The sequence below is a fragment of the Fundulus heteroclitus genome, chromosome 13 (genome assembly GCF_011125445.2).
Source record: "Fundulus heteroclitus isolate FHET01 chromosome 13, MU-UCD_Fhet_4.1, whole genome shotgun sequence".
Taxonomy (NCBI): domain Eukaryota; kingdom Metazoa; phylum Chordata; class Actinopteri; order Cyprinodontiformes; family Fundulidae; genus Fundulus; species Fundulus heteroclitus.
Genome location: NC_046373.1, coordinates 39,108,364 through 39,133,263, shown reverse-complemented (window position 1 = coordinate 39,133,263; position 24,900 = coordinate 39,108,364). Strand labels below are relative to the sequence as shown.

Below are 24,900 nucleotides of genomic sequence, written 5' to 3'. Positions count from 1 at the left end.
TTGTTCGTCTCTTGGTCCAAGCGACTGACTCGTTGATCCACAATAAACGCCGCTCTTCATCGCTTGGAAAACGGAACATCCGCGTCCCTTTATCAGTGCTGTTGCTGCAGCCGTGGGCACAACACCCTGGCATGGTGGCTTATTTTCGAAATAAAGAAATACTCAAAATAATCAGGAGTGAAAATATCAGAAATCGGTCGCTTGCAGTGTTATAAACGCACTGGGCTTAGCTGAGTTTAGACCCAAAATGGCCGCATGAGATCACGTGACCCGAAAAAAATGGAACGCCCATGACGCAACTTTCATTTAAGGGACTTTAGATCCAGTAGGTTAGACTATTGTTTTTAAACTTGCGCCATCTACTGTCGGGACTCGGGAGTAGGTATTAGTTTACTTTAACCGCTTTGAGCAGAAAACATAATAATACTCTTTAAAAACAAACAAAATTTTTTATTTACAAATGTGAAGGGCATAAGACATGTATTAATGCAAATTTTTAAAAATCCATAATATTCAGCGGTTAAAGTAAAAATAATCAATTTGACTGAAAACATTTTCTAGTCAGCCCATACATTCCCAGGCCGTGGACGTCATGCCACCTTAGTAACCTCATTTGCTTATTGTGCAAATTCAGTATCTCTGGCCGAGGAAGCAACAACGCGCATGGTCGTTAAATGTTTAGTAATAAATCCATATAAATAAAAAAATAGATAAATTTGGGCTTAGAGGCGTATTTTGTAGCGGCTCCTTCTCATCTTTGTTGCTAGGAAACCACTACGGCACGTGTGACGCGTCATCAACAACCGCCGCCCGCTTTTCCCTCTCAGTGCTAACCGGAAGGAAACAAAGCGGTTATTGCCGCGGTTTTTGCTGCAGGAGCTGTTGGTTGTGTCCGAACCTTTCCCGGAGTTCCGGGGGACTGGTACCTGGTCTGCGGGTCGGCGGTGGAGCGGCAGCGGCAGCGGCGGCGGTCAGGTCGGATAAAGGCCGGAGAGTCCCCCCCAGATGAAGTGAGGCAGACCGTGAAGATGGACTGCAGCACCGCTAGCAGCCTGGTGACCCGCCGAGCTTCAGGTAGCCGCTTCATCCGGACATGTTCCTTCTGGGTTACCTGCAGCCAGACTGGAGCTGAAACACGCGTTAACTCTGCATTTTAAAAGAAAATTACACAACGTGTAGTTTTGCGGACTTTTTTTACAGTTTCCCACTGAGCGCGGTGGTTAGCATCGCTGCCTTGCATCCAAATGTCCTGGGTTCAAATCCCAGCTTGGGGTCTTTTGCATTTTCATATCACGGTTTTTCTACAACCAACATTGGGTTTACGGTATTTAACGGTACCCCCCCCCCCCCCAATAAGGGCATTCTTAAGTTATCGCCTAATAAGAAAAGAGTAACTGAACTTGATTTGCTTTAAATGGCTCGTTTTACTGTCCCAAGGACTTTACAATGTTTTGTCCAGAGACAGTCAATGCAAAACCCCTTCAAAATATAGTTTAGTTAAAGAATTAGAATGATAATGGTTGCAGTCAAAACAGAACATGTTTATTGAACAGTTTGTATTATTAGTGCAGTTAACCATCTTTATCACTGAACGTCCTATGAGGTAATATGCTAGGAAAATATAAAAAAACTGTAAGTCAGCAAACAATGCACAAATTGTGACGTTGAAAAGTTATTAATGTGCTCATCTTTTGTAGCTCCGTCTGTAAAAAAAAAAGATAAGAAAAAAACATTTTCATGACAAACAATCCAAATGTTAATTTCCACGGCCAGCGATTCTTTTTAAATTAATAGTCCAAAAACAACAAAAACAAAAAATCCCATGCTTAAATACTGTTTCTGACAGTGATAACAGCCATTAATCATATAACAATAATTGCTGCTATATTACTATAATTAATTTTTAGTAGTTCAATTAAATTACATTTTATTTCTTTAGCTCCAATTAACAACATGTCACTTCAAGGCTCTTTCCAAAGTCAGACTCCATCAGATCCTCCAGGTTGGTGAGAAAGTTTCCTCTCTAAGGAAACCCAGCAGGTTGCATCAAGTCTCTCCAAGCAGCATTCACTCCTCCTGAAAGAGCGTAGAGCCACAGTGGACAGTCGTCTGCATTGTTGATGGCTTTGCAGCAATCCCTCATACTGAGCATGCATGAAGCGACAGTGGAGAGGAAAACTCCCCTTTAACAGGGAGGAGAACCTCCAGCAGAACCAGAACCAGGCTCAGTGTGAACGCTCATCTGCCTCCACCCACTGGGGCTTAGAGAAGACAGAGCAGAGACACAGAAAGCACAGAAGCTCACATTGACCCAGGAGTACTTTCTATGTTAGAGAAGACAGAGCAGAGACACAGAAAGCACAGAAGCTCAACTTTGGCTTTACTCTGAAAACTTTTGCCTGCAGCCAACCTCTTTCAAAACTTTCCTCGGCATGAGCTGTGACGTTTGTGTGCAGCAGAGAAATCTGTCCCTGGAGAACAATTTCCCACCGCGCACATCCCGGGAGTTTAGACTATTCACCGGTATAGCGGTAACTTATATGAAAAATTCCTATCATAAAGAAAATAAAGACCGGTTTTCGGTACGAACTGTGATACCACACAGGCCTATATTGAATGTTCTCCATGTGCATAAGTGGGTTCTTTCTGGGCATTCCAGCTTCCTCCTACAGTCCAAAAAATATGTTTGTTGGGTTAATAGCAGTGTTGCCAGATTTTGTGAGAAAAACAAGCCCAAAAAAGCAGCAATGAGGGCGGGGGCGGGGTGGCTCGGACGTAGTATACATAGACACTTCACTCCACGATGTGTAAATAAATACGTTTTCTCATGCCGAAACACTTTTTTTCATACATGGTATTCCGTTTGAATTATTGTTCATTATTTATTGTTTTTCACTCTGTCACACGCGCATCTAATCCTAATCTAATTATCTAATTTGTTGCACGGTGTTTATATCCTCGTGCATACACACAGCTTTTATAAAGCCTGGAAAAGGGTTTATAATTTCCAGGTGATTGGTGTCCTACAGTTTGCTTGTAAATGGGGCAGCATCTTAATACCCTGAAATATTATTGCAATATGATCTGCGTGTAAAAACTCATCTTCAGATTCTGAATATCTGAAACTCTCTGAAAGGGGGTGGAGCTTGGTTCCTGGATCTGCGTTGTGATTGGTTGGGAGGATCTAATGACTATAATATTAACCTACATGACTAGAATGCATAAAGAAGGAAAACTTTTATTCTATTGGAGTTTTTATTGACTCTTTTTTTCTGTTGTAGATATATATATATTGTTATTGAATTATCGTCCAGCTCAATACTGGTGCTTTAACGGTACCTATTTTCGGTACGTTTTTGTGTTTATAGTACTAAATGTTAGTTTTGAAATAAAATCTAAAAAAATTTCTGTTTAAAATAATTATTTCTCAATATATAAACTTGTTTGAATGTTGAAATGAGCCTTTTTAAATTACTTATGAAATGATCAGAGGCACAGAGCGGATGAATTAGCCTGAACAGCCAGACTCAGTTTGGGTTTTGCTTTGCTCTACAGCGAACTGAGTCTGGAACTTCTCCCACAGAGCCCTCTTCCCTGATACCGACCAATCAGAGGCGTGGTCGGCTTTTATATGTTCGGTGACGGGCAACACCCGACAATCCCTCAACCAAAACAAACAAGATGGCCGCCGCTACAGAGTGTTTGTTTGCTAGTGCGCCTTCTTCCGTTTAAACAGAATCATTCACCGTAGTCCCGCTCGACCGCCGCTCGCCATGTTGAATTAAATCGTAAAATGTTGACTGTAGAACTCTGATTGTGCCTTTTTTACGTCACGTCTGCAGTTTGTCTGATTGGTTTACTTTACACCTTTTAACCAGAAAAAGCCTCTATGGGAGCAGATAATTGTGTATGGAATAATTTTGGGCTTGTTTGAACCATGCTGTGCATGGTTGAATCACATATGTACATTTGTAAATATTGAGACTCTTCTAGCGCCATACCAGAAGGGCGATACACCGCAACTCCAGCTAACAGACAAAAGGCCGTCCGACAACGGAAGGAGCGATTCAGTTATTTCTGAAAAGCTGAAGCTATGCAAGAATAAAAAGTCAACAGAGCCTCAGATGATGTCACACTACGTAGGTTCTGATTGGTCACTGGATGTGCGTTCAAAAGCTTTACTGACTTTTCTATGTTGCTCTCAAACATTGTACTGACTGTTATGCTTACGGTTTAATTTAGGGCAAATTTTGAAAACTTTCAGCATAACTGTCCATTACACTGAAATGTGCTGCCGAGAAGCCTGATTATAATAAATAAACATTTTAAATTGCATTTTTCTTCATTGGGAGTTTCTATTATCTAATAATTACTACTACTGTTTTATTATAGTGTTCTTATAATTGTGGTTTACGCTCTGGTACCGAGAAGCGCTCACGCGCTTGTTTCTGTAACCAATCAGGGAAAGAAAGCTCCTCCTCCGGTGAAGAGGAGATTGTCCCTCTGTCGAAGCTCGTCGCGACGTCACACAGTGACAAGTCATGTGACAACGCCAAAGGCTCCAACGCAGATTCAAAGAAGAGTGAAGGTGATGACGACAGACATTCATATTTCTTTAAATGGGAACAGGTTTTAGTCCTTATTTTCTAACGTGTAAATCTATCCCGTAGCTTCAGACGACTCCTCGGACGACGACGAGCCGCTGATAGAGCAGAAAAAACCTGCAGCAAAAGATAAAAAGGAGTCGACTCCTCCCAGATCTGACGGTTCAGAGGACAGAAACTCAGGTGTTCCTTCACCACATATCCTCCTGCCTTCATAGCGGAGCTTCCTGAGGCGGGTTTGAATATTTTATGTTCTCCTCTCCTCAGATTCCAACGCTGGAGGAGACTCTGACTACAAGCCTCAGGTGAAAACCTCCAAACCTTCCTCCAGATCACAGAAGAAGAAGAAACCTGTTGGCAGGAAGAAGAAAGGTGAGAAAACGCTCTTCTTCTTCTTCTGCAGCTTCCGGCTTGTCTTTATTTACAGCCATGGTAAAAAGTTAGCACACCCTCTTTCAGCTCTAGGGTTTCATGTATCAGAAACACCTTTTGCTATAGGTGGAATAATCCTTCCATGCTGACAGTAGTCAATACATTATGTATTCAGAAAAAGGAGATTACAAAATCTCTCTGGGAGAGCTGCAGGCCTGTAAAACTGACGTTTGGTCTGAACGGCATGGATTTGTCATAATTTCCTCCTCTGTTCCTCAACCTCTGAGGGTATCACCTTATCTATCGGTTGTCCCACATGCCGATCATTCTGATGTGCTCACATAAAGCCAGTGTGCGCGCTCTTTCCTTGTTAGTTTCCGCTTGCTGGATGGGAATCTTCACTTCGAGTGTTGATGTACCTGTTAGCTTAGCGGTTAGCCGTTCATTGTATACTTTGAACAGAAGAGGAAGGCCTCAGTAGAAAGAAATAAGACCAGAGTGGATTTGGGAGATTTGTTTCACACGATCCTCCAGAGGAGCAGAAGAGCAGGTGAGACGGTCTTGGACATTTTTTACCTACATTTTCAGACAAATCGGCGACCCTACCTTTAAGTTCTCTAGATCTCGTGGTCTTATGAGGCTGCTTCAGTTTGGCAGCCTCCTTCACCGCTACCGCTGGGATCGGTACTGATGACCATTGCGTCTCGGCTTTAGGGAGACACGTCTGCAGTTGAGGTGCTGAACCTTCTGGCTCCATGTTTCCAGCCTGCTCTGGAACATAAGGGCTTTTAAAACAGGTTCTTCCAATAGACCTTCTCACCCTCGCCACCGATTGGGTTTTACAGGTCTGTACAGTAGCTCGCCCCGCTGGTGGTCCGTTGACTCCTCCGCCCCTCTCCTCAGGTGGCCTGGTACCAGATTTACTCATGGACCAAACTGCTTGATCACGATGTTTGTAGCGAGGATCTCATACCCGTCCAACATCAAATGGTGCCGGTCCCTGAGAACCACCGGGACCCACCTGACCAGAAGCAGAACCGTCTCCAGATGGTTTCTCTTCCATGAAACCATCCGGCTCGTTTTTCATCTCGTAGAGCAGGTTCATGTGCTGGATGAAGTAGGCGCGTAAAGACACGCCAACAGCGTCACCGACTGCTCACCTCCTCCCAGATCTGACAACCCAGAAGACGTTCCTTCTCCACAATGCCCCTTTCAGCCTTCTTTCAACCCTGAGCATACCCAGAGTGAACAAAGCAAGCTTCCTTACACTGGAAAGCATGAATATGTCGGCCAGATATGCCGTTTTGATCCAAAGCCCGTCATGGAGCTGTTTGACCAGTGATCAACTGCGGTCTTGGAGGAATTCTTTTATTTATTTTTTCTTTGCATTTCTAGAAAACGTACAAGCACTTCAGGTGCATGTGACCAGAGTTAGGGTTGGTGTTAACCCCTCCACTACGTTAACATGGCAGTTCGGCTAAAGGGATGGAAACCCTGTGTGAAGAGGAAAAAGAAACCTAAACTCACAAGTTTCTCACGTTGTGGACTTCTTTCCATCGTTGCTTCAGTTCATTGAGAATTGGAGACATTTACTTCAGCAACGTCCTCTTAGTTGTTGGGCCTCTTTGGTCTGGACTTTGACTAGGCCATTGCGACCTCTTGATTTGTGTCATTTTCAGCTATTCTGTTGCAGATTTTATCCTTTGTTTCAGATCATTGTAGTGTTGATCACCCCAGTTTGGGCCGAGCTTCAGCTGTTGGACAGATTCTGAAGAATACAGAGGAGCCAATGTTTTTTGTCTGAATCTTTCCCCGTAGCTTCAGACGACTCCTCGGACGACGATGAGCCGCTGATGAAGCAGAAAAAACCTGCAGCAAAAGAGAAAAAGGAGTCGACTCCTCCCAGATCTGACGGCTCAGAGGACAGAAACTCAGGTGTTCCTTCACCACATATCCTCCTGCCTTCATAGCGGAGCTTCCTGAGGCGGGTTTGAATACTTTTATGTTCTCCTCTCCTCAGATTCCAACGCAGGAGGAGACTCTGACTACAAGCCTCAGGTGAAAACCTCCAAACCTTCCTCCAGATCACAGAAGAAGAAGAAACCTGTTGGCAGGAAGAAGAAAGGTGAGAAAACACTCTTCTTCTTCTGCAGCTTCTTCCTCCTCTTCCTCTTCTTCTTCCTCTGCAGCTTCACGCAGACCTGCTGAACTTTGTTCCTGGAGTCCCTGTAACAACTAAACACACATGGTATTTATGTTTCTGCTTTATGGGACAATGCTGTTGCCTCCCTGGTACAGCCCTGCAGCGTTTAGAACCTCCTTCTGCAGAAGTGACTCCCTGCTTTTCTTTTTTTTTTAATCTCCCACATTGTTGTGGAGCAACTCTGACCCATGTCTTACAATTAATAGGTATGAAGTCCCACCTCCATCATGACGTATAAAGGAAGCTCTCAGTATTTATACATTAATAAATAAAAACACCCGAGTCCTCAGAGAACAGGATTTTATTTAAAATAAACCAAATTATGGTTCAGAGTGCAACTTACCTTTTTAGTTAACAAGTAATAGTAGCAATCGCACCTCTGTGTGCCATCTGGGAGTTTGTTGTTTAACTTTGATTTGTTTGGATGTTCTCATTACCTTCACATGTGGGCGTCACAATAATTATGTATGAAGGGGACCTGTCCCCTCCACTTTTGAAAGCTATTTGATCAAAAGACAAAACAGACTCTAAAGGGTACAGACCAGTTAGTGTTTTAAATACAGATTGCTAATTATGTCTAGCAATATTAGGCACATTTTGGCAAAGGCAAGGCAAGGCAATATTACATAAAAGATTAATCATTTTGATGCCATCTTTGATAGATGAGGACCAGACAGGTTTGATAATATAAGGGCCATTGATATTATTGATTATGTAATTAAAGAAAATAAAGTGTGGACCTTCTCAGGCTTGATGCTGAGAAGGCATATGATGCGTATGATGGGTGTCCGTTAAGTCCGCTATTATTTAACCTTTTTAATTGAGCCTCTGTCTCAGATTATCAGGGAGTAGACAGGTTTACAGGGGGGTGACAATGGGAAAAGCAAAATATGCCTATATGCGGCTAATGGTCTTGTAGCCATGGAAAATCCTGAAGCTGGTATCCCTCTGCTTATGAACCTTCTGGAAACTTATGGGATATTTTCTGGTTATAAACTAATGTACAAAAAAAAAAACAACAAATTTTGACCTTCTTCTATCCATCAAAGCAATTATCGGCTAGTTATCGACTTAAATGGCATCAATCACAAATGGAATACTTTAGTGTTTTATTAACAAAAAACCTTGTGCACCTATATGAAATTAATTTCAAACAAATAAATAAGAAAATCTATGATGATCTGGACAGGTGGAGCCTGCTTCCTCTCGACCTTGGCAGAAGCGTACGGACAATAAAGGTAAATGTCCTCCCTAGATTATTATATATCTTTGCAGCGCTCCCTGTGGAGGTCCCAGCAAAACAATTTAGGAGGTGGGTTAACCATTTTTCATTATATGGAGTAACAAAAGACCAAGAGTAAAAAGCTCAAGCCTTCGTCTGCCGAGGGAGCAGGGGGGAATGGCCCTGCCTGCTTAGTGGACTGTTACATGTCGGCCAGATTAGACCCTTAGTGTGCTGGTCTAACCCAAACTACCAGTCTAAATGGAAGAACATTGAGCTCTCTATGTTGGACTTCTCTATACAATCTGCGCTTGGTTGCTTGGACAGGCTTCCTCACGTATACCAATTCCAAAACTGGTGTGTAGATTTCCTTGAAAAAGTGGGATGAAGTGGTTAAAAAAATGATCTGCAAAAACAGGAGTGTTGAGTTGGCCTGTGCACCATCCATGCTTTCTCCCAGCATTTCTAGACCATAAATACAGGCTGCGGGCCAAACAAGGAACCACTTCCTTCTGTAAAATAATAATAAAAAATGGCCATTTAATAAATTTCAAGGATTTATGCCAGGTTTATGAGATTGGAAGAGGAGAATTTTATCGTTATGCGCTGGTGCAGAGTTTTTTTAGGACGGAAAAAATGGCCCTTGACTTGGTGGTAAATCCGGGGGTAATGCAAGTCTTTATGGATGCATACGCCGCCGGTAATACGAACGGCGTCCTTTAGCTTTACAGAAATTTCACATCTATGAATAAGAGGTCAACAGATTATCTCAGAGAGCGGTGGGGAAAGGAAGCCAACATTACAGTCTCAGAGGACGTTTGGTTACAACTCTGGAGGAACACTTTTTCTACTAATAACTCTTTAGAATGGCAAAACTTTGGCTGGAAGAATCTAATCAGGTTTTTTTTATTACACCAAAGCAGAAATTGAGGTTAAGCTGCACACAGTCACCATACTGGAGGGGCGAGGGGTGGTTTCTGCAGATTATTTTCATATGTTCTGTTCCTGTCCTAAATTTAAGATGTTTTGGCACGATGTTAAGAAATTAATCTCTGAAATCCTGGACACAGTGACACATGCTTACTAAAGATTTGTTTGATTGCAAGCAAGAAGGCAATCACCCAATGCTCGCTCCAGTTAAGCCCCCCCCATTATAAACATTATAAACTTGATCCACGAAATAAAGACATTTACTTTTTCATTACGTCTCCAGAAGGAGAAAGGAGACTCTGGGAAAAATGGAACAGTTACTCAAAGACTTATAACAATGTACCATTGTGAATTTAAATTATATCTGCCTCTTCGGTCTTTGTGGTGTGTACCCTGCTCCTGGATTGTTGGTTTTATGTGTTATTTATTTTGATTTTGGTGATTCAGACCAGCAATGCAGTGTAAATGACATTGCTCTGAATATTGTATATGCGCTCCAGCCCTCACTTGTTTGGTCCTGTTAAAAACTAAAAATAAAGTTAAAAAAATTACGTTTAACGCTGACTTAAGGCTACACATGTTAGCTCTTTCAGTTATGGGAAGGTTTAACATAAATGCTATCTCTAGGTTGTCAGGGTTTCCAAATATTGGAATTGCACTACCCAGGCTGTAAACCAGGTGTGTTTGTGGTGGTTGCAGAGTTTCAGTAGGTGCAGATTTGTGCACCTTTTGGATAAAATCTACAGGTACCAGGTACGGAGGAATCTGTCCTTCAGCAAGGGTATTTACAGATGAGCTAACCTCTCGAGTAAGATGCTGCATTAAGTCTCTAACATCCTGAGTGTACATCATGTCATTCTGGACCACTTCTGTGAGCGTCTCCAAAGCATGCGTGGTGTTATTGAGGAGTGCAGAGTGTAAATTTACGGTAACCTTTGTACCCTGAAGGGTTTTAGTTTGGATATTTATCGGTCTCTGTTGTAGGAGAAGTCTCTGTTAGATTTCTGGCATTTCTTCATCTAGTTCTTGGATGTGTCTTTGGACGGTCTTCAGATTGACAGAATTTGCTGCCGAGAGACCAGTTGAGAAAACCGATCCAATCGCTGCAACCGAAGTTATCAGTCCTCCTAAAAATCTCTTTGGGCGCTTACTGCCACCAAGGTCTTCTTTGGTTACCATGGGTTAAAGTTCTCCATCTCTACACAAAAAGTGCAAAAATTATCCGCTTGGTTCAGTTTTTATTCAAGGTTGAACTGAAGCTGCGCTCAACCAATGAAACCTGGTAGAGCCGGGACATTAGCCAATCAGAAATGGTGTAGGGCGGGTCTTTGCAAAGCGAACACCTGCCAGTCTGAGGTTTGTCGGTGTTCCATCATTTTAACTTTTGGAAGAGCATCTCAAACCGGCCACAGATGCATGAATGAAAGTAGCAGTGTTGAGAGGTTTTCTTTTATTCATGCGAGCCAACAAGTCAGAAAGTGCAGTGGCTCGAACATCTGAGAACAACTTCCTTAGTGCTAATCATTACAGGCTCATAGACCTTCATCACAACCATTTAAAATACATTTCATTATAGCTATCCTTTAACTTTGAATAATATATTATAAATTATAATTGCCAATTATAATTAATAATAATATTCATAGTCAAACAGGTATAACTGCATATCAGTATGGCGTCCCTGGGTGGGTTCTTCGAATGACCAGCAATTGCTGAATTAAATAAATACAATTGAGATTTTTGAAGGTTATGATTTTCTGCACTTTGCCAAAAAGTGCTATTTAAACATAATTGGTTAGGAAGCATGTTTCTACTGAATAGATTCTCGTGTCTGTGGTTGTTGAGGTTGCTAGTGTAATTGTAGGTTTAAGTACTGATTTCTAAGCTGGAGTTAGAGTAATTTTGATCCTGCCTGGAAGCTCCCCTAAACCATACAGCACCATCTAGTGTGTCCCACTGGTAACTACAACCACAGCTGGTTTGTGTTGTTCCTTTCCTGTTTGAAAGAGACTCCTCCATCTGGTGGACATTGTGTGTAATTGCAGCTTAGTGGCTTTCATGGTGAAGGACACTTTACCCCACAGACACATATGCGTAGATGCATCATTAGGTGCAGGTTTGCACCTCGACGAGGTCGTACTTACACATTTTAACAGATTTTTTTTATGTATACGTCAGTGGCGCACTCTGGTTGCATATAAAGTTTTTATAAATTATCACGTCTTGCTGGTGTATTGGTTGTTATTTTGGTGGTTTTATGTTTTGTTTTTGCTCAATTTCTTAGTAAATAAAGCCTTTCGTGTTTATTTATGATTTTAACACAAGTATTACTGTGCATGTGCAGCAGGGGTTAAAACAAGGAAGAGGCTAACGGCTATTAGCATCTCCAGGCGAAATAATGAAGAAAAGTCCAAGATCCAGTGGGAAAAAAAGGCCAAAAAAATGTTTCCAAGAGTGAAAAGCCTGGAATGTCTGTGGCAATCCAGTCTGAATGTTGGTTTTCACTGAAGCTAAACCTGCCGAGACTCAGATGTGACGCAGAGTTGACTGATGTGAGTAAATGTTCTTAAAGTTGCTGTAGATCGTTTTATTTAATTAATAACGGTTGGTCTTCATCACGCTGAGCTGCTGCTTTGCTGTGAGGCATTGCAGAGGGTCAGGCTCAGTCCGGCATTATTTAATTTAGATTTATTAATTAAGCAAACCGGCAATATGGTAGTTCTGCAATACTGCCACTAGATGGCGCCACATCAAATTATTTTTTGGCTCAAATAGGACCATCAAAACACCGTCAAGATGGAGGCTTGTTGTAGCTAACCTTATTTTATCATGATCAAAAGTTTTTTGATCTTTTTATAGCCATATAATGTGGCTATGTACCTTTTTAAAATAAGACAATTTTCAGTTAACCCGACAACAGACTAGTAAAGTTGCCATGAGTCGCACAGGACAGAGAGAAAAGCCGCATATGGCTGGTTAACCAGCTACTCCTTAGGAATGTGTCTCCCCCCTAGATGATCTGCATGCATGGTGTGGAACAGGAAAACGTAGCCGACAACTTGTTTAGCCTCAGACAATCTGCAGCCAGTTTGTGCTGGCTCATCTGTATAACCTAGGTCCACCTCTTCAGGTGCTCATGCGTTGTCCTTGGGCTGCTGTGGTTCGTGACAAAACCTGTTGTGCATCCAGATCTTTGTTGACAGGAGCCGTCCCGGCTGACCCAGAGGTACTGGTCCAGAGTGCACAGGGACTTTCTGCACACACAGCAAGCTGGAGGATAACACTTGTAACTCTGGTTAAAAATTTAAAAGCAATAAAAAAAATCTGTAAGTCACCAAAAACATCTGTCGACAATTAATATTGATTAATATTGATAACGAACTATCGTCACCGGCGAGCCACAGCGACTCAAAAGGTGACAACGGCACTGTGGCTGCAACCCAAACCACCATCCCTCCACCACCGTGCTTAACATCCGTGTGTTCAGAGCTCATTCTTTAATGTCTGTATCTTTCCCCTTAGCTTCAGACGACTCCTCGGACGATGACGAGCCGCTGATAAAGCAGAAAAAACCTGCAGTAAAAGAGAAAAAGGAGTCGACTCCTCCCAGATCTGACGGCTCAGAGGACAGAAACTCAGGTGTTCCTTCACCACATATCCTCCTGCCTTCATAGTGGAGCTTCCTGAGGCGGGTTTGAATATTTTTATGTTCTCCTCTCCTCAGATTCCAACGCAGGAGGAGACTCTGACTACAAGCCTCAGGTGAAAACCTCCAAACCTTCCTCCAGATCACAGAAGAAGAAGAAACCTGTTGGCAGGAAGAAGAAAGGTGAGAAAACGCTCTTTGTCTTCCTCTTCTTCTTCTGCAGCTTCCTGCTTGTCTTTATTTACAGCCATGGTAAAAAGTTAGAACACCCTCTTTCAGCTCTGGGGTTTCATGTATCAGGAGACGATGCTTCACTCAGACCTGCTGATCGTTGTACCTGGAGTCTCTATAAAAACTAAACACATGATATGATATTTAGGGTTTCACACCTCAGGCTGTTATAAATATCTGATCTTTGCTGGGTTAAAAAAAGGTTTAAATCTAACCTCAAGTGCACAAAAACAACCGATTCCACTCAGTTATTGTTCCCCCTTCGTCGGCAGCGTATAGAACCCTGTTCTGCAGTAGCGTGTAGAACTAGGGATGGGTACAGAGTTCAGTTCTTTTATTGGTACCGACCGAATCCCATTGGTACTATCGGGTACCAATTTTTATTCACACACAGCTTCACCTCAAGTTCACTCTGGGCCTCTGATACCTGCTGTTTGGGTAAAAACCTGTTTTAGGGGCTGTGGATTCAGGCAATGCATTAAAATTAATAAATTATTCAATAAGGGTCATTTCTAAACCCAAAAAAGTTTATATATTGAGAAATAAATATGTCAAATTTAAAAAATGTGAGATTTTATTAATAGACTAATAAACAATTATTACATAAACACACAAAAGGACTGAAAATGGGTACCATTAAGTACCGGTACCGATTCAAATGTGAAAGGGACCCATCCCTACGTAGAACTCCCTGCACTAGCAGCTTGTAGAACCTTGTTCTTCCCTCACACCGTTGTGCAGAACGTCTGGTCCAGTATTCAGTTCTTTGAGGCTTGAAGGCGTTTTTCTGCACGGTTCTCCTCAGATCCCACCACAGCTTTGCAGAGGTTCAGGTGTGGACTTAAACGGCGCCACAGTACCACCTCGGTTCTTCTCTATTGTTCAGGCTCAGGGTTCTGGTGACCCGTTGTGGCCCAAGCTTCAGCTGCTGGACAGCTGGATCTCATGGGTCTCCGCTGTCCTGGGGACATTTTCAGCTTTAAAGCAGCAAAGTCCTGATGATCAGTTAATCAGCGCATCTGATCCGCAGCACCTGGCTGCTACTTCACCTCTGAAACACTGTGGAGGCAGCAAGGCCGTACATAGATTTCCTCTTACAGCTTTTAAATTCTGGCTTTATCTCTAAGGGTGTGTAGATAGAATGGGTTCTGTCTGTTTAGTGCAAATTCTTTAATGTCTGAATTTTCCCGTAGCTTCAGACGACTCCTCGGACGACGACGAGCCGCTGATAAAGCAGAAAAAACCTGCAGCAAAAGAAAAAAAGGAGTCAAGTCCTCCCAGATCTGACGGTTCAGAGGACAGAAACTCAGGTGTTCATTCACCACATATCCTCCTGCCTTCATAGCGGAGCTTCCTGAGGCGGGTTTGAATACTTTTATGTTCTCCTCTCCTCAGATTCCAACGCAGGAGGAGACTCTGACTACAAGCCTCAGGGGAAAACCGCCAAACCTTCCTCCAGATCACAGAAGAAGAAGAAACCTGTTGGCAGGAAGAAGAAAGGTGAGAAAACGCTCTTCTTCTTCGTCTTCCTCTTCTTCTTCTGCAGCTTCCTGCTTGTCTTTATTTACAGCCATGGTAAAAAGTTAGAACACCCTCTTTCAGCTCTAGGGTTTCATGTATCAGGAGACGATAAAACAATCTGACCTTAACCAGGATGCAGATACTTTGGGCTGTGTGAGAAAAGTCCTCATCCTGGTCCAGCAGCTCATAGAACCTCCTGTAGAAGATTGTAGAACCTTGTTGTGCCATTTTAAAGCCATGATGAATTAATTGATGTCAGGTTGAATTCTGACCACACAGCCACAAAGGTGAACCCACCCAGGGACGCCATTTAATGTTGTGCAATTATACACTATTTAAAGTTATTTAATCCTTATTAAATAACTCTGTCTGTTAAGTATTGTCTGGTTATGATCATCTTTTAAGCTGATATCAATGGTTGAAAGGGATGAATTTGAGCACGAGTGATCTTTTAACAGCAAACTCTGCACACACATAGAATAAAGGAGTGACAACTTCAAGTTCAAGAATTTATTAACAGAAATAAAATGAACATCCAGAGAACATCACGGTACTTAGGGCTGTGTGAGATAAGTTCTCATCCTGGTCCAGCAGCCTGTACAACCTCCTGCAGCAGCCGTGGTTGTCTGACTTCCTCAGACCCTCATACCGCCTGGAGAACGTCTGCTCCACGATGGAGAACGTCTGCTCCGACCGTGGAGAACCTCTGCTCCCGTCTTTAGTTCATTCTGGTTTGCAGACTGTTTTTCCTGCACAGCTGCCAGAAGCTGCCGTATTTCAGTCAACCTGAGGTCTGGACTTTGACTAGGCCGCTGATGCACCTTGATTCTTCTCTTCTTCAGCCGTTCTGTTGTAGATGTGCTGCTGTGTTGAGGATCGTTGTTCTGTTTGGACCGAGCTTCATGTCTCCAACACACGCGTCACATTTAACAGTAAAATACTTTGGTCTACAGGCCCTGATCATCATCCCTCCACTGCCGTGCTTCACTGTTAGGAGATGGTTCTGGAAAGGGTGTACTTAGTTTTTCACGCATAGCTCTTTATTCTGACCTCACCTTTGTTTGATAAAGACAGGATTTGAGTTAGTTGTAAGTTATTTAATGTGTAAATCTTTCCCCATAGCTTCAGACGACTCCTCGGACGACGACGAGCCACTGATAAAGCAAAAAAAACCTGCAGCAAAAAAGAAAAAGGAGTCGACTCCTCCCGCATCTGACGGTTCAGAGGACAGAAACTCAGGTGTTCCTTCACCACATATCCTCCTGCCTTCATAGCGGAGCTTCCTGAGGCAGGTTTGAATACTTTTATGTTCTCCTCTCCTCAGATTCCAACGCAGGAGGAGACTCTGACTACAAGCCTCAGGTGAAAACCTCCAAACCTTCCTCCAGATCACAGAAGAAGAAGAAACCTGTTGGCAGGAAGAAGAAAGGTGAGAAAACGCTCTTCTTCTTCTTCTTCTTCTTCTGCAGCTTCCTGCTTGTCTTTATTTACAGCCATGGTAAAAAGTTAGTACACCCTCTTTCAGCTCTAGGGTTTCATGTATCAGGAGACGATAAAACAATCTGACCTTAACCAGGATGCAGATACTTAGGGCTTTGTGAGAAAAGTCCTCATCCTGGTCCAGCAGCTCGTAGAACCTCCTGCAGCAGCCTATAGAACCTTCTGCAGCAGCCTGTAGAACCTCCTGCAGCAGCCTGTAGAACCTCCTGCAGCAGCCTGTAGAACCTCCTGCAGCAGCCTGTAGATCCTCTTGCAGCAGCCTGTAGAACCTCCTGCAGCAGCCTGTAGATCCTCTTGCAGCAGCTCGTAGAACCTCTTGCAGCAGCCTATAGAACCTCCTGCAGCAGCCTGTAGAACCTCCTGCAGCAGCTCGTAGAACCTCCTGTAGCAGCCAGTATAACCTCCTGCAGCAGCCTGTAGAACCTCCTGCAGCAGCTCGTAGAACCTCCTGTAGCAGCCATGGTTGTCTGACTTCCTCAGACCCTCACACCACCTGGAGAACGTCCGCTCCACGGTGGAGAACGTCTGCTCCCGTCTTCAGTTCATTCTGGTTTGCAGACTGTTTTTCCTGCACAGCTGCCAGAAGCTGCCGTATTTCAGTCAACCTGAGGTCTGGACTTTGACTAGGCCGCTGATGCACCTTGATTCTTCTCTTTTTCAGCCGTTCTGTTGTAGATGTGCTGCTGTGTTGAGGATCGTTGTTCTGTTTGGACCGAGCTTCATGTCTCCAACACACGCGCCACATTTAACAGTAAAATACTTTAGTCTACAGGCCCTGATCATCATCCCTCCACTGCCGTGCTTCACTGTTAGGAGATGGTTCTGGAAAGGGTGTACTTAGTTTATCACGCATAGCTCTTTATTCTGACTTCACCTTTGTTTGATAAAGACAGGATTTGAGTTAGTTGTAAGTTATTTAACGTGTAAATCTTTCCCCATAGCTTCAGACGACTCCTCGGACGACGACGAGCCGCTGATAAAGCAGAAAAAACCTGCAGCAAAAAAGAAAAAGGAGTCAACTCCTCCCAGATCTGACGGTTCAGAGGACAGAAACTCAGGTGTTCCTTCACCACATATCCTCCTGCCTTCATAGCGGAGCTTCCTGAGGCGGGTTTGAATATTTTATGTTCTCCTCTCCTTAGATTCCAACGCTGGAGGAGACTCTGACTACAAGCCTCAGGTGAAAACCTCCAAACCTTCCTCCAGATTACAGAAGAAGAAGAAAAGCCCAGAGAAGAAGAAACCTGTTGGCAGGAAGAAGAAAGGTGAGAAAACGCTCTTCTTCTTCTTCCTTTTCTTCTTCTGCAGCTTCCTGCTTGTCTTTATTTACAGCCATGGTAAAAAGTTAGAACACCCTCTTTCAGCTCTAGGGTTTCATGTATCAGGAGACGATAAAACGATCTGACCTTAACCAGGATGCAGATACTTAGGGCTGTGTGAGAAAAGTCCTCATCCTGGTCCAGCAGCCCGTAAAACCTCATTCAGAAGCCAGCCTGTAGAACCTTGTTGTGCCATATTAAAGCAATGATGAATTAATTGATGTCAGATTGAATTCTGACCACACAGCCACAAAGCTGAGCCCACCCAGGGACGCCATTTAATGTTGTGCAATTATACACCATTTAAAGTTATTTAATCCTTACTTAACAGACAGAGAGTTATTTAATATTGTCTGGTGATGTTCAGCTCTTAAGCTGATATCAATGGTTGAAAGGGATTAATTTGAGCACTAGCGATCTTTTAACAGCAAACTCTGCACACACATTGAATAAAGGAGTGACAACTTTTCTTCAAGTTCAAGAATTTATTAACAGAAATAAAATGAAAATCCAGAGAACCACTATATAACAGTGTTTATCTGAATTAACACAATATTTCGATTAACAAATCCTCTCTACTAGGCTAGTGAAATCTAACTAAACTACTAAGCAAAATGAAGATAAAAAGGAACTAAGCTAAGGAACTATTTACATGCAAAAACAGAACAAAAGACAAAACAAAAGTGGTTGATCATAATCAGAATAATTCAGTGAATCCTTGTTCACAGCAGATCTGATTCAAAAAGCATGGATTCGAGTTAAATTAGCTTAACTAATTTAGAATAACATTTGGCACGTGTTTCAATCCATTCACAATGCGAATCTTGAGTTAAACAAAACATTATTTGATGAAATAATATTTTAAAGAATGGTTTGCTCAGGAAAATCATTTAAAGTTTATGAACGGCCGATCTTATTATTGCGATTCTACTTCCGGGAGCTAGTGGGCGCTACAGCGATCGGTTGCTAAAATCGGTTACTCTTAAAGTTAATCCAAAACGCCTTTAAACCGACATTAATATTCAATATTAATGCGGGAATAAGGCTCATAGCACTATCGAACAACAGTGGAGCGAAACAAACTAACTTTATCCTTGGAACAGGCTTTTGTAAAAAAAACGGAACTGGAAATTACCAGAAGCTAATAGCATTTTTGGCAAGCAGATTTTTGGCGCTGACTTTAAAAGCTTTGACATTTATTTAAGTCATAAAGAGTGACCAGATAACATAAACATTAATGTCCCATCAATGTATGAAACCCTGTAGAGGAAACATTTATTATAACCACAGAACACACTCAAATGATTTTAGCAATGCCATGGAGCCGGATGCTAGCAAGGGCTAATTCCGTTAGCCCCTTTGTTTAAAGCATCATGGGTAATGCATCACACAACATTTCCAAATGAACCATTTAACCTGTCCAACCTGTCGGTGCCTTATGTGAGTTCTGTCCAGTTTGGTCATCCAAGGAAGGCAGTAAAAAGGGAAAACGTCATTTCAGCAGCAGACTGCGGCCATGCAGCTATGGCTTAGCCTGCGGCTCTGCAGCCTAGCAGCAGCCTCGTGTTTTCGGGGGGGGGGGGGGGGGGGGGTCTGTATGCAGTCTGTATTTCAGCTCCCTCTTTCTCTCAGTGTTGGAAGTGGGTAAAGGAAGCTGATCCACGCCGTCTCAAGTCACCTCTCCTGCAACAGCTGACAAAAATAAACAAAAGCTGTGTCGGCATTCTGTACTTCGTGGCTGGTTTGCGCAGAAGTCAGAGTGCAACTTGGCTTCGTTCCAACAGTTCCTTTCGATGCTACGGAGGTCCTCCACTCCACAGAGAACGAGAATCCCCCCCCCCTCTTTTGTCACTCCATTGAAGCGGGCAGATGAGTTTCACATAACGCCTGTTCTGTGCAGCTTGTGAGCTTTTGGGGCCTTAAGGCCCGCACAGTGCTAGCTGTTCTCAAGCCAGCCTCTCTCCTCCTTTGACCCAAGCAAGAAGAAAAAGTAGCTTTGTCCTGGACTGCTCCAGGAAGAAGTGGTCTGAGAGAAGTGAGGGTCTGGTCAGAAGTGCTCTGACCTTTTGTCTGTGGTGTGTGGTTTACAGCCAGCACACCACTGAGAGAAAGGCCGTCCCAGCTGAAACTCTCCTTTGTGGCTGTGTGGTCAGAATTCAATCTGACATAAATTATTTCATCATGGCTTTAATATGGCACAATAACCTCCTGCAGCAGCCGTGGTTGTCTGACTTCCTCAGACCTCACAACGCCTGGAGAACGTCTGCTGCACGGTGGAGAACATCTGCTCCACGGTGGAGAACGTCTGCTCCAACCGTGTCACATTTAACAGTAAACTGCTTTGGTCTACAGGCCCTGATTATCATCCCTCCACTGCCGTGCTTCACTGTTAGGAGATGGTTCTGGAAAGGGTGTACTCAGTTTTTTACGCATAGCTCTTTATTCTGGCCTTTGTTTGATAAAGACAGGATTTGAGTTAGTTGTAAGTTATTTAACGTGTAAATCTTTCCCCGTAGCTTCAGACGACTCCTCGGACGACGACGAGCCGCTGATAAAGCAGAAAAAACCTGCAGCAAAAAAGAAAAAGGAGTCGACTCCTCCTACATCTGACGGCTCAGAAGATCGAAACTCAGGTGTTCCTTCACCACATGTCCTCCTGCCTTCATAGCGGAGCTTCCTGAGGCGGGTTTGAATACTTTTATGTTCTCCTCTCCTCAGATTCCAACGCAGGAGGAGACTCTGACTACAAGCCTCAGGTGAAAACCTCCAAACCTTCCTCCAAATCACAAAAGAAGAAGAAAAGCCCACAGAAGAAGAAACCTGTTGGCAGGAAGAAGAAAGGTGAGAAAACGCTCTTCTTCTTCTCCTCCTCCTCACCACAGACCCGCTGATCGCTTTATTTTCAGCAAAAAGCCGTAAACTCACAGCGTGCAGAGAGCTCTACACATCAGGACCTGATAAAAAGGTTCTGGTTCTTATTTTGAAAATGTCTAACCTAACCTCAGCTCTACTCGTTCTAAGCTGTTATCCTGGAGTAAATAAAGTTCTAAACTACAACAGGCCGGGTCCTGTGGCTCCAGAACAAGCCCACATCACCAGCCCTCCACCGCCGTGCTTCACAGTTTCTATGATACGGGTTAAAGTGAGCAAACAAGTCCACTTGGTTCCGTCTAAACTTTTTATTCAAGGTTTTAAACTGAAGCTGCTCTCAACCAATGAAACCTGGTACAGCCGGGACATTAGCCAATCAGAAAGAGAGTAGGGCGGGTCTTTGCAAAGCGGACATCTGCCAGTCTGAGGTTTATTGAAGTTCAATCATTTTAACTTTTGGAAGAGCGTCTCAAACTGACCACAGATGCAGGAATGAAAGTTGTGGTGGTCAAAGGTTTTCTTTGGATTCATGAGAACCAGCAACTCAGAAAGTTCAGCGAGTCGAACATGTGAACAACCTCCCTCTGTGTGTCTGTCGCTGCTCCTGCAGGTAAATTAATGAGTTATTTCACCTGTGGCCTCGTCACCTGTCGGCGTTTCCTGGCTTCCAGTAACTTAGCTGATAAACGCAGCGACCAACCAGGGATCTCCTCGTGGTTCGTTGTTTTACGTTTTTATTTAAAACACGCAGAGTAATGTGCTAGCTCAGGCTAATTTAGCATGAATGCGGTTTTTCCACTGAGCTATATTATACACTGGAGTGCTAATAGCCGCTGTTAGAACGAGTCGCTTTGAAGCCACCGGCCGCCATATTGGTACTCCCTATTTTCCTCCAGTAACTAGGGAATATGTGCGCTACAGCATCAAATATCGAGGATGTTCAGGGGGGGCTTAAAACTTTTAAAATGTCAAATGCCATATATTTTATGTTATGTTCTAAAACTACTGAGAAAGTCATGTGCTGAAATATTTTGCATTTTATTAATTTATATATATATATATATATATATATATATATATATATATATATATATATATATATATATATATATATATTTTATATATATATAAATATATTTTATATATATATAAATATATAAATAATATGAATAACATGTAAAATACTTCAGCACCTAATTTCCTAGTAGTTGATAGTGTTAGAACATCCACTGACTGTAGAATTACCTGTCATCCACATCAGAACCGTTTGTTCTGGCAGTCTCGTCTCAGACGGCTTCTGTTTTACCCACAATGCTCTGACTTGTAGTCCTCCTGCATTTGGTTCGCTCAAAGTGGACCGAGACCTTTTTTCCAGGCCGGCAGGAGTTCCCGTCTCCCCAAATGACCCGGACCTTCTCAGCAAATGGGCCGGACTGGAGTTCTGTTCAACAGAGCTGGTGTGCATGTTTTCCAGCGGGGATAAAATCTTCCTCTCTGCAGGATGCTGGACTTCAGATTGTCTGGAGGTGACCTTAGACCCTTCCCAGGTTGCTGCTCTGAGGCCGATGCTGATGTCTCTCCGCCCTGACGTGTGAACAGAGCGGCGAAGGGAGAAACATCAACTGATGATGATGAATTAATTCAAACTTTTTGGTTCAGATTTCCCTCTTTAATCTTTTTGGCTCTGTGTTCGTTTAATAATGTCTCTCTTCGATCTGTTGTCTGTTATTTGTTCAGCTGAGCTTTGATTTTAAATCCTTTTAGGACCGGATGAGGTCCAGATTATTTTGTCTATCCTGATTAAAATAACATTAATTAACATTAATGGACTCTTTATGCTTTGTTTTCCCCCACAGTGCCATCGGAGAGGGATGAAAGCTCTGACGATCAGCCCTTAAGTGAAATAGCTGAAAAACTTCCCTCCAAAAGGAAGAGAAAAGCTGTGGTTCTGTACAACAAAGGGGCTCCGGCCCACAAATCCCAGAGGAACGCAGCCAGGAAGAGCGGTAAGCAGGAAGCTTTACGCGTTTCCTTCTCACTTTACACCAATAAATGCTCCTTTTATATTTCAGTTAATTATGCCGAGACTTCAAGCGAGCACAGCTCTGACGATGACGAGCTGGTTGTGCAGAAGAAGAAGACCAACGGTTCTCCGAAACGGCGAAGAGATTCGTCAAAGAGGACGAAAGGTACCAAAAAGAAATCCCTGAATGGAGATCAGACTAGATTTCAGTCTGTCGTCAAAGCATCTCAGTCACATATTTAACGGATCTATGGACTCTTCCTCCTCAGACAGCAGCTCGGAGGAAGATGAAGATTCTCTGATGAGCCTCGGCTCGAAGAAGAGGGAACCGGAAAACAACTCCACGAAGAAGGGCAAGAGACCGCGAGGCAGACCACCGAAGAAGTCCAAAGGTTCTGGAGCTGCAGCTAAAGTCTAGCTAAAGGCTGTGATCTGAGTTACTGATGTTTGACTGTCTGCTGGCAGGGATCAGCAGCGACGACAGCTCCGATGACGACGATGCGGTTAATCAGACAAAAAGCAAAACAAAAGCATCGCCTCGGAAAAGGAAGAACCCAGAGCATAAAACATGGAAAGGTACTGGAGACGCCTCAGTGTGAACTCGTTTAACCACAACTCATGGCAGAACGTACAGAAAATTCATTTTTTTTGTTGAAGGAATGTTGACGTTCTTTCTTTTTCTGATTTAAAAAAAAAAACATGGAATCAAGACCTGATCCAAAATTTCACATCAAATATCTCAGTTTCACCTGCTCACCTCAAATAATCTCAGTAATAATGGAACTTTATTTAATTTAGGTCAGGTCCCTTTTACATAAAAACAACATTTTAACAGCCCAATTTGATCTAATCAATATTAAATCTCAAACATTGGAATTTGGGCCAGTTAGAAAAAAAATCTGAACTTTAAGGCTTTTCCTCATTCTGAACAAGCATGTGTTGAAGGTGGGGAGGAACAACTCTCTTTAAACAAGAAGAATCCTCTAACAGATGCAGACCCAGTATGAGCGGCCCTCTGCTACAACTGGCTGAGGGAAAGAAGGAACCACGTTAACACACTGGACCAGGGGTACTTTCTATGGAGAGAAGAAACAGGGAGAGAACAAGGTTAAAGTTTGAAGTAACGGCAAATACTGCTAAATTGAAGAGTAGTAGGAGAAAATGTAGCAGTAACTAAAATGAAAGTTATAACTGGATTAAAAGCCTTGGTGAAAAAAAAAGGCTCTGGTCGGTGATTGGTTCTAGAGCCAGGGTGGCGCCACTGAGTAGGCCCGGTCAGCCCAATGTTTATATATAGTTCTGGGAACATTTAGGAATCGCCTCAGGGATCTACCGCGTACGAAATGAGAAATGTCGGACGGGTCCGGACTAAAACTAAGCAATAAAACTTTAAGTTCTGTTCCAAAACGGACGACATTAACGACACGACCCAGTTCTCCTGATTAACGTAACGTTGTTGTTTCAGATGTACCGAGCAGCATTTTAGACGAGGAGGCCGCCATTAAAGCAGCCAAACACGCAGATGTGACCAGAATGACGAAGATCCTTCTGCAGAGGTGCGACGGTGAAGACGAAGAGTCGACCGGACCCAAAGCAAAACCCACAACTGGTAGATTTTTTTACCCCGTTCTGCATGAGTCCTGCAGCAAATCACTGAACACGCTAACGGTCTGTTTTCTTCTGCAGAGGAAGAAGAAGAAAAAGAACTGACTGGAGACAAACCCACAGCAGAAACCCCAGAGAAATCCTGTGAGGAGGAATAATAGATGCGGTTTAAAGTTCTCAACCTTCCCTTAAAGCGACCGTTAGTCTAGGTTTGGGAACCACATTTTCCAGGTTCCTGAAATCTTTTGTTGTAGATGTTGGTTTTTTTCTATTCGTTCCTGTTTGCCCGAAGTTCTTCTTCTGGTTTTTGGAAAATGTTTTTAATGGTGTTGTGACTTGTTGTCCACTCTGCATGAAGTTGCGTACAACTTATTTTTAGCTTTTTATTTTATATTGGTAGGAAAATAAATGAAATCCACTCAGTGTGCCAAGGCAATGATCAAAAGATTCCCAAAATATTGAATATAAAAGTGACTCTCACCCAACTTTGGATACTTTAAATAAATTTGGTGAGCTTCAGCTGTAATTTTGGCTTTTAGGTTAAAAAAGGTGAATAAAAGTTATGCTTTTTAAAAATGTTTTCCCTTTTTTTGGAGGAGAAATCGGGGGTGGTTAGTTGGAAATGTTTTCTGTTTGTTTCGTTTTCTTCACTGTGCATCAAATCTGCTGAGTCGAGCTCATTTTTGTCCCGATTAAAGAAAATCCCCGTTTAATGTGTTAAAAGGATCCAGTCGTGTTTTCCTTAATGTCAACATGTGCCGAAGGTTGTTTTTTGGTCCATTAATAATAAAATTTCCTACATTCTTTGAAACACACTGAAAACTTGTTTTTGTTCGTATTCAAGCCTGAGGAG

General features: G+C 42.9%; 1 protein-coding gene across 10 annotated transcripts; it reads left to right on the top strand.

Moving 5' to 3' along the window:
• The first annotated feature begins 800 nt into the window (after positions 1 to 800).
• On the top strand, positions 801 to 24,862 carry LOC105923840 (nucleolar protein dao-5). 10 transcript variants are annotated; one of them, XM_036145725.1, is made up of 22 exons: positions 803 to 1,074; positions 4,463 to 4,588; positions 4,671 to 4,787; positions 4,872 to 4,976; positions 6,795 to 6,911; positions 6,997 to 7,101; positions 12,854 to 12,970; positions 13,056 to 13,160; positions 14,402 to 14,518; positions 14,604 to 14,708; positions 15,852 to 15,968; positions 16,054 to 16,158; positions 17,171 to 17,287; positions 17,372 to 17,494; positions 20,065 to 20,181; positions 20,267 to 20,389; positions 22,276 to 22,425; positions 22,492 to 22,608; positions 22,712 to 22,834; positions 22,908 to 23,018; positions 23,908 to 24,051; positions 24,129 to 24,862. In XM_036145725.1, exons 1-22 carry the CDS (start codon positions 1,029 to 1,031, stop codon positions 24,203 to 24,205), a joined length of 2,484 nt encoding a protein of 827 aa, XP_036001618.1. In that variant the 5' UTR covers positions 803 to 1,028; the 3' UTR covers positions 24,206 to 24,862. The 10 variants fall into 10 exon arrangements, with proteins under 10 accessions (XP_036001624.1, XP_036001622.1, XP_036001627.1 ...); XM_036145731.1 differs by lacking the exons at positions 17,372 to 17,494; positions 20,065 to 20,181 and having other exon boundaries at positions 801 to 1,074; XM_036145729.1 differs by lacking the exons at positions 6,795 to 6,911; positions 6,997 to 7,101 and having other exon boundaries at positions 802 to 1,074.
• Positions 24,863 to 24,900: the final 38 nt, after the last annotated feature.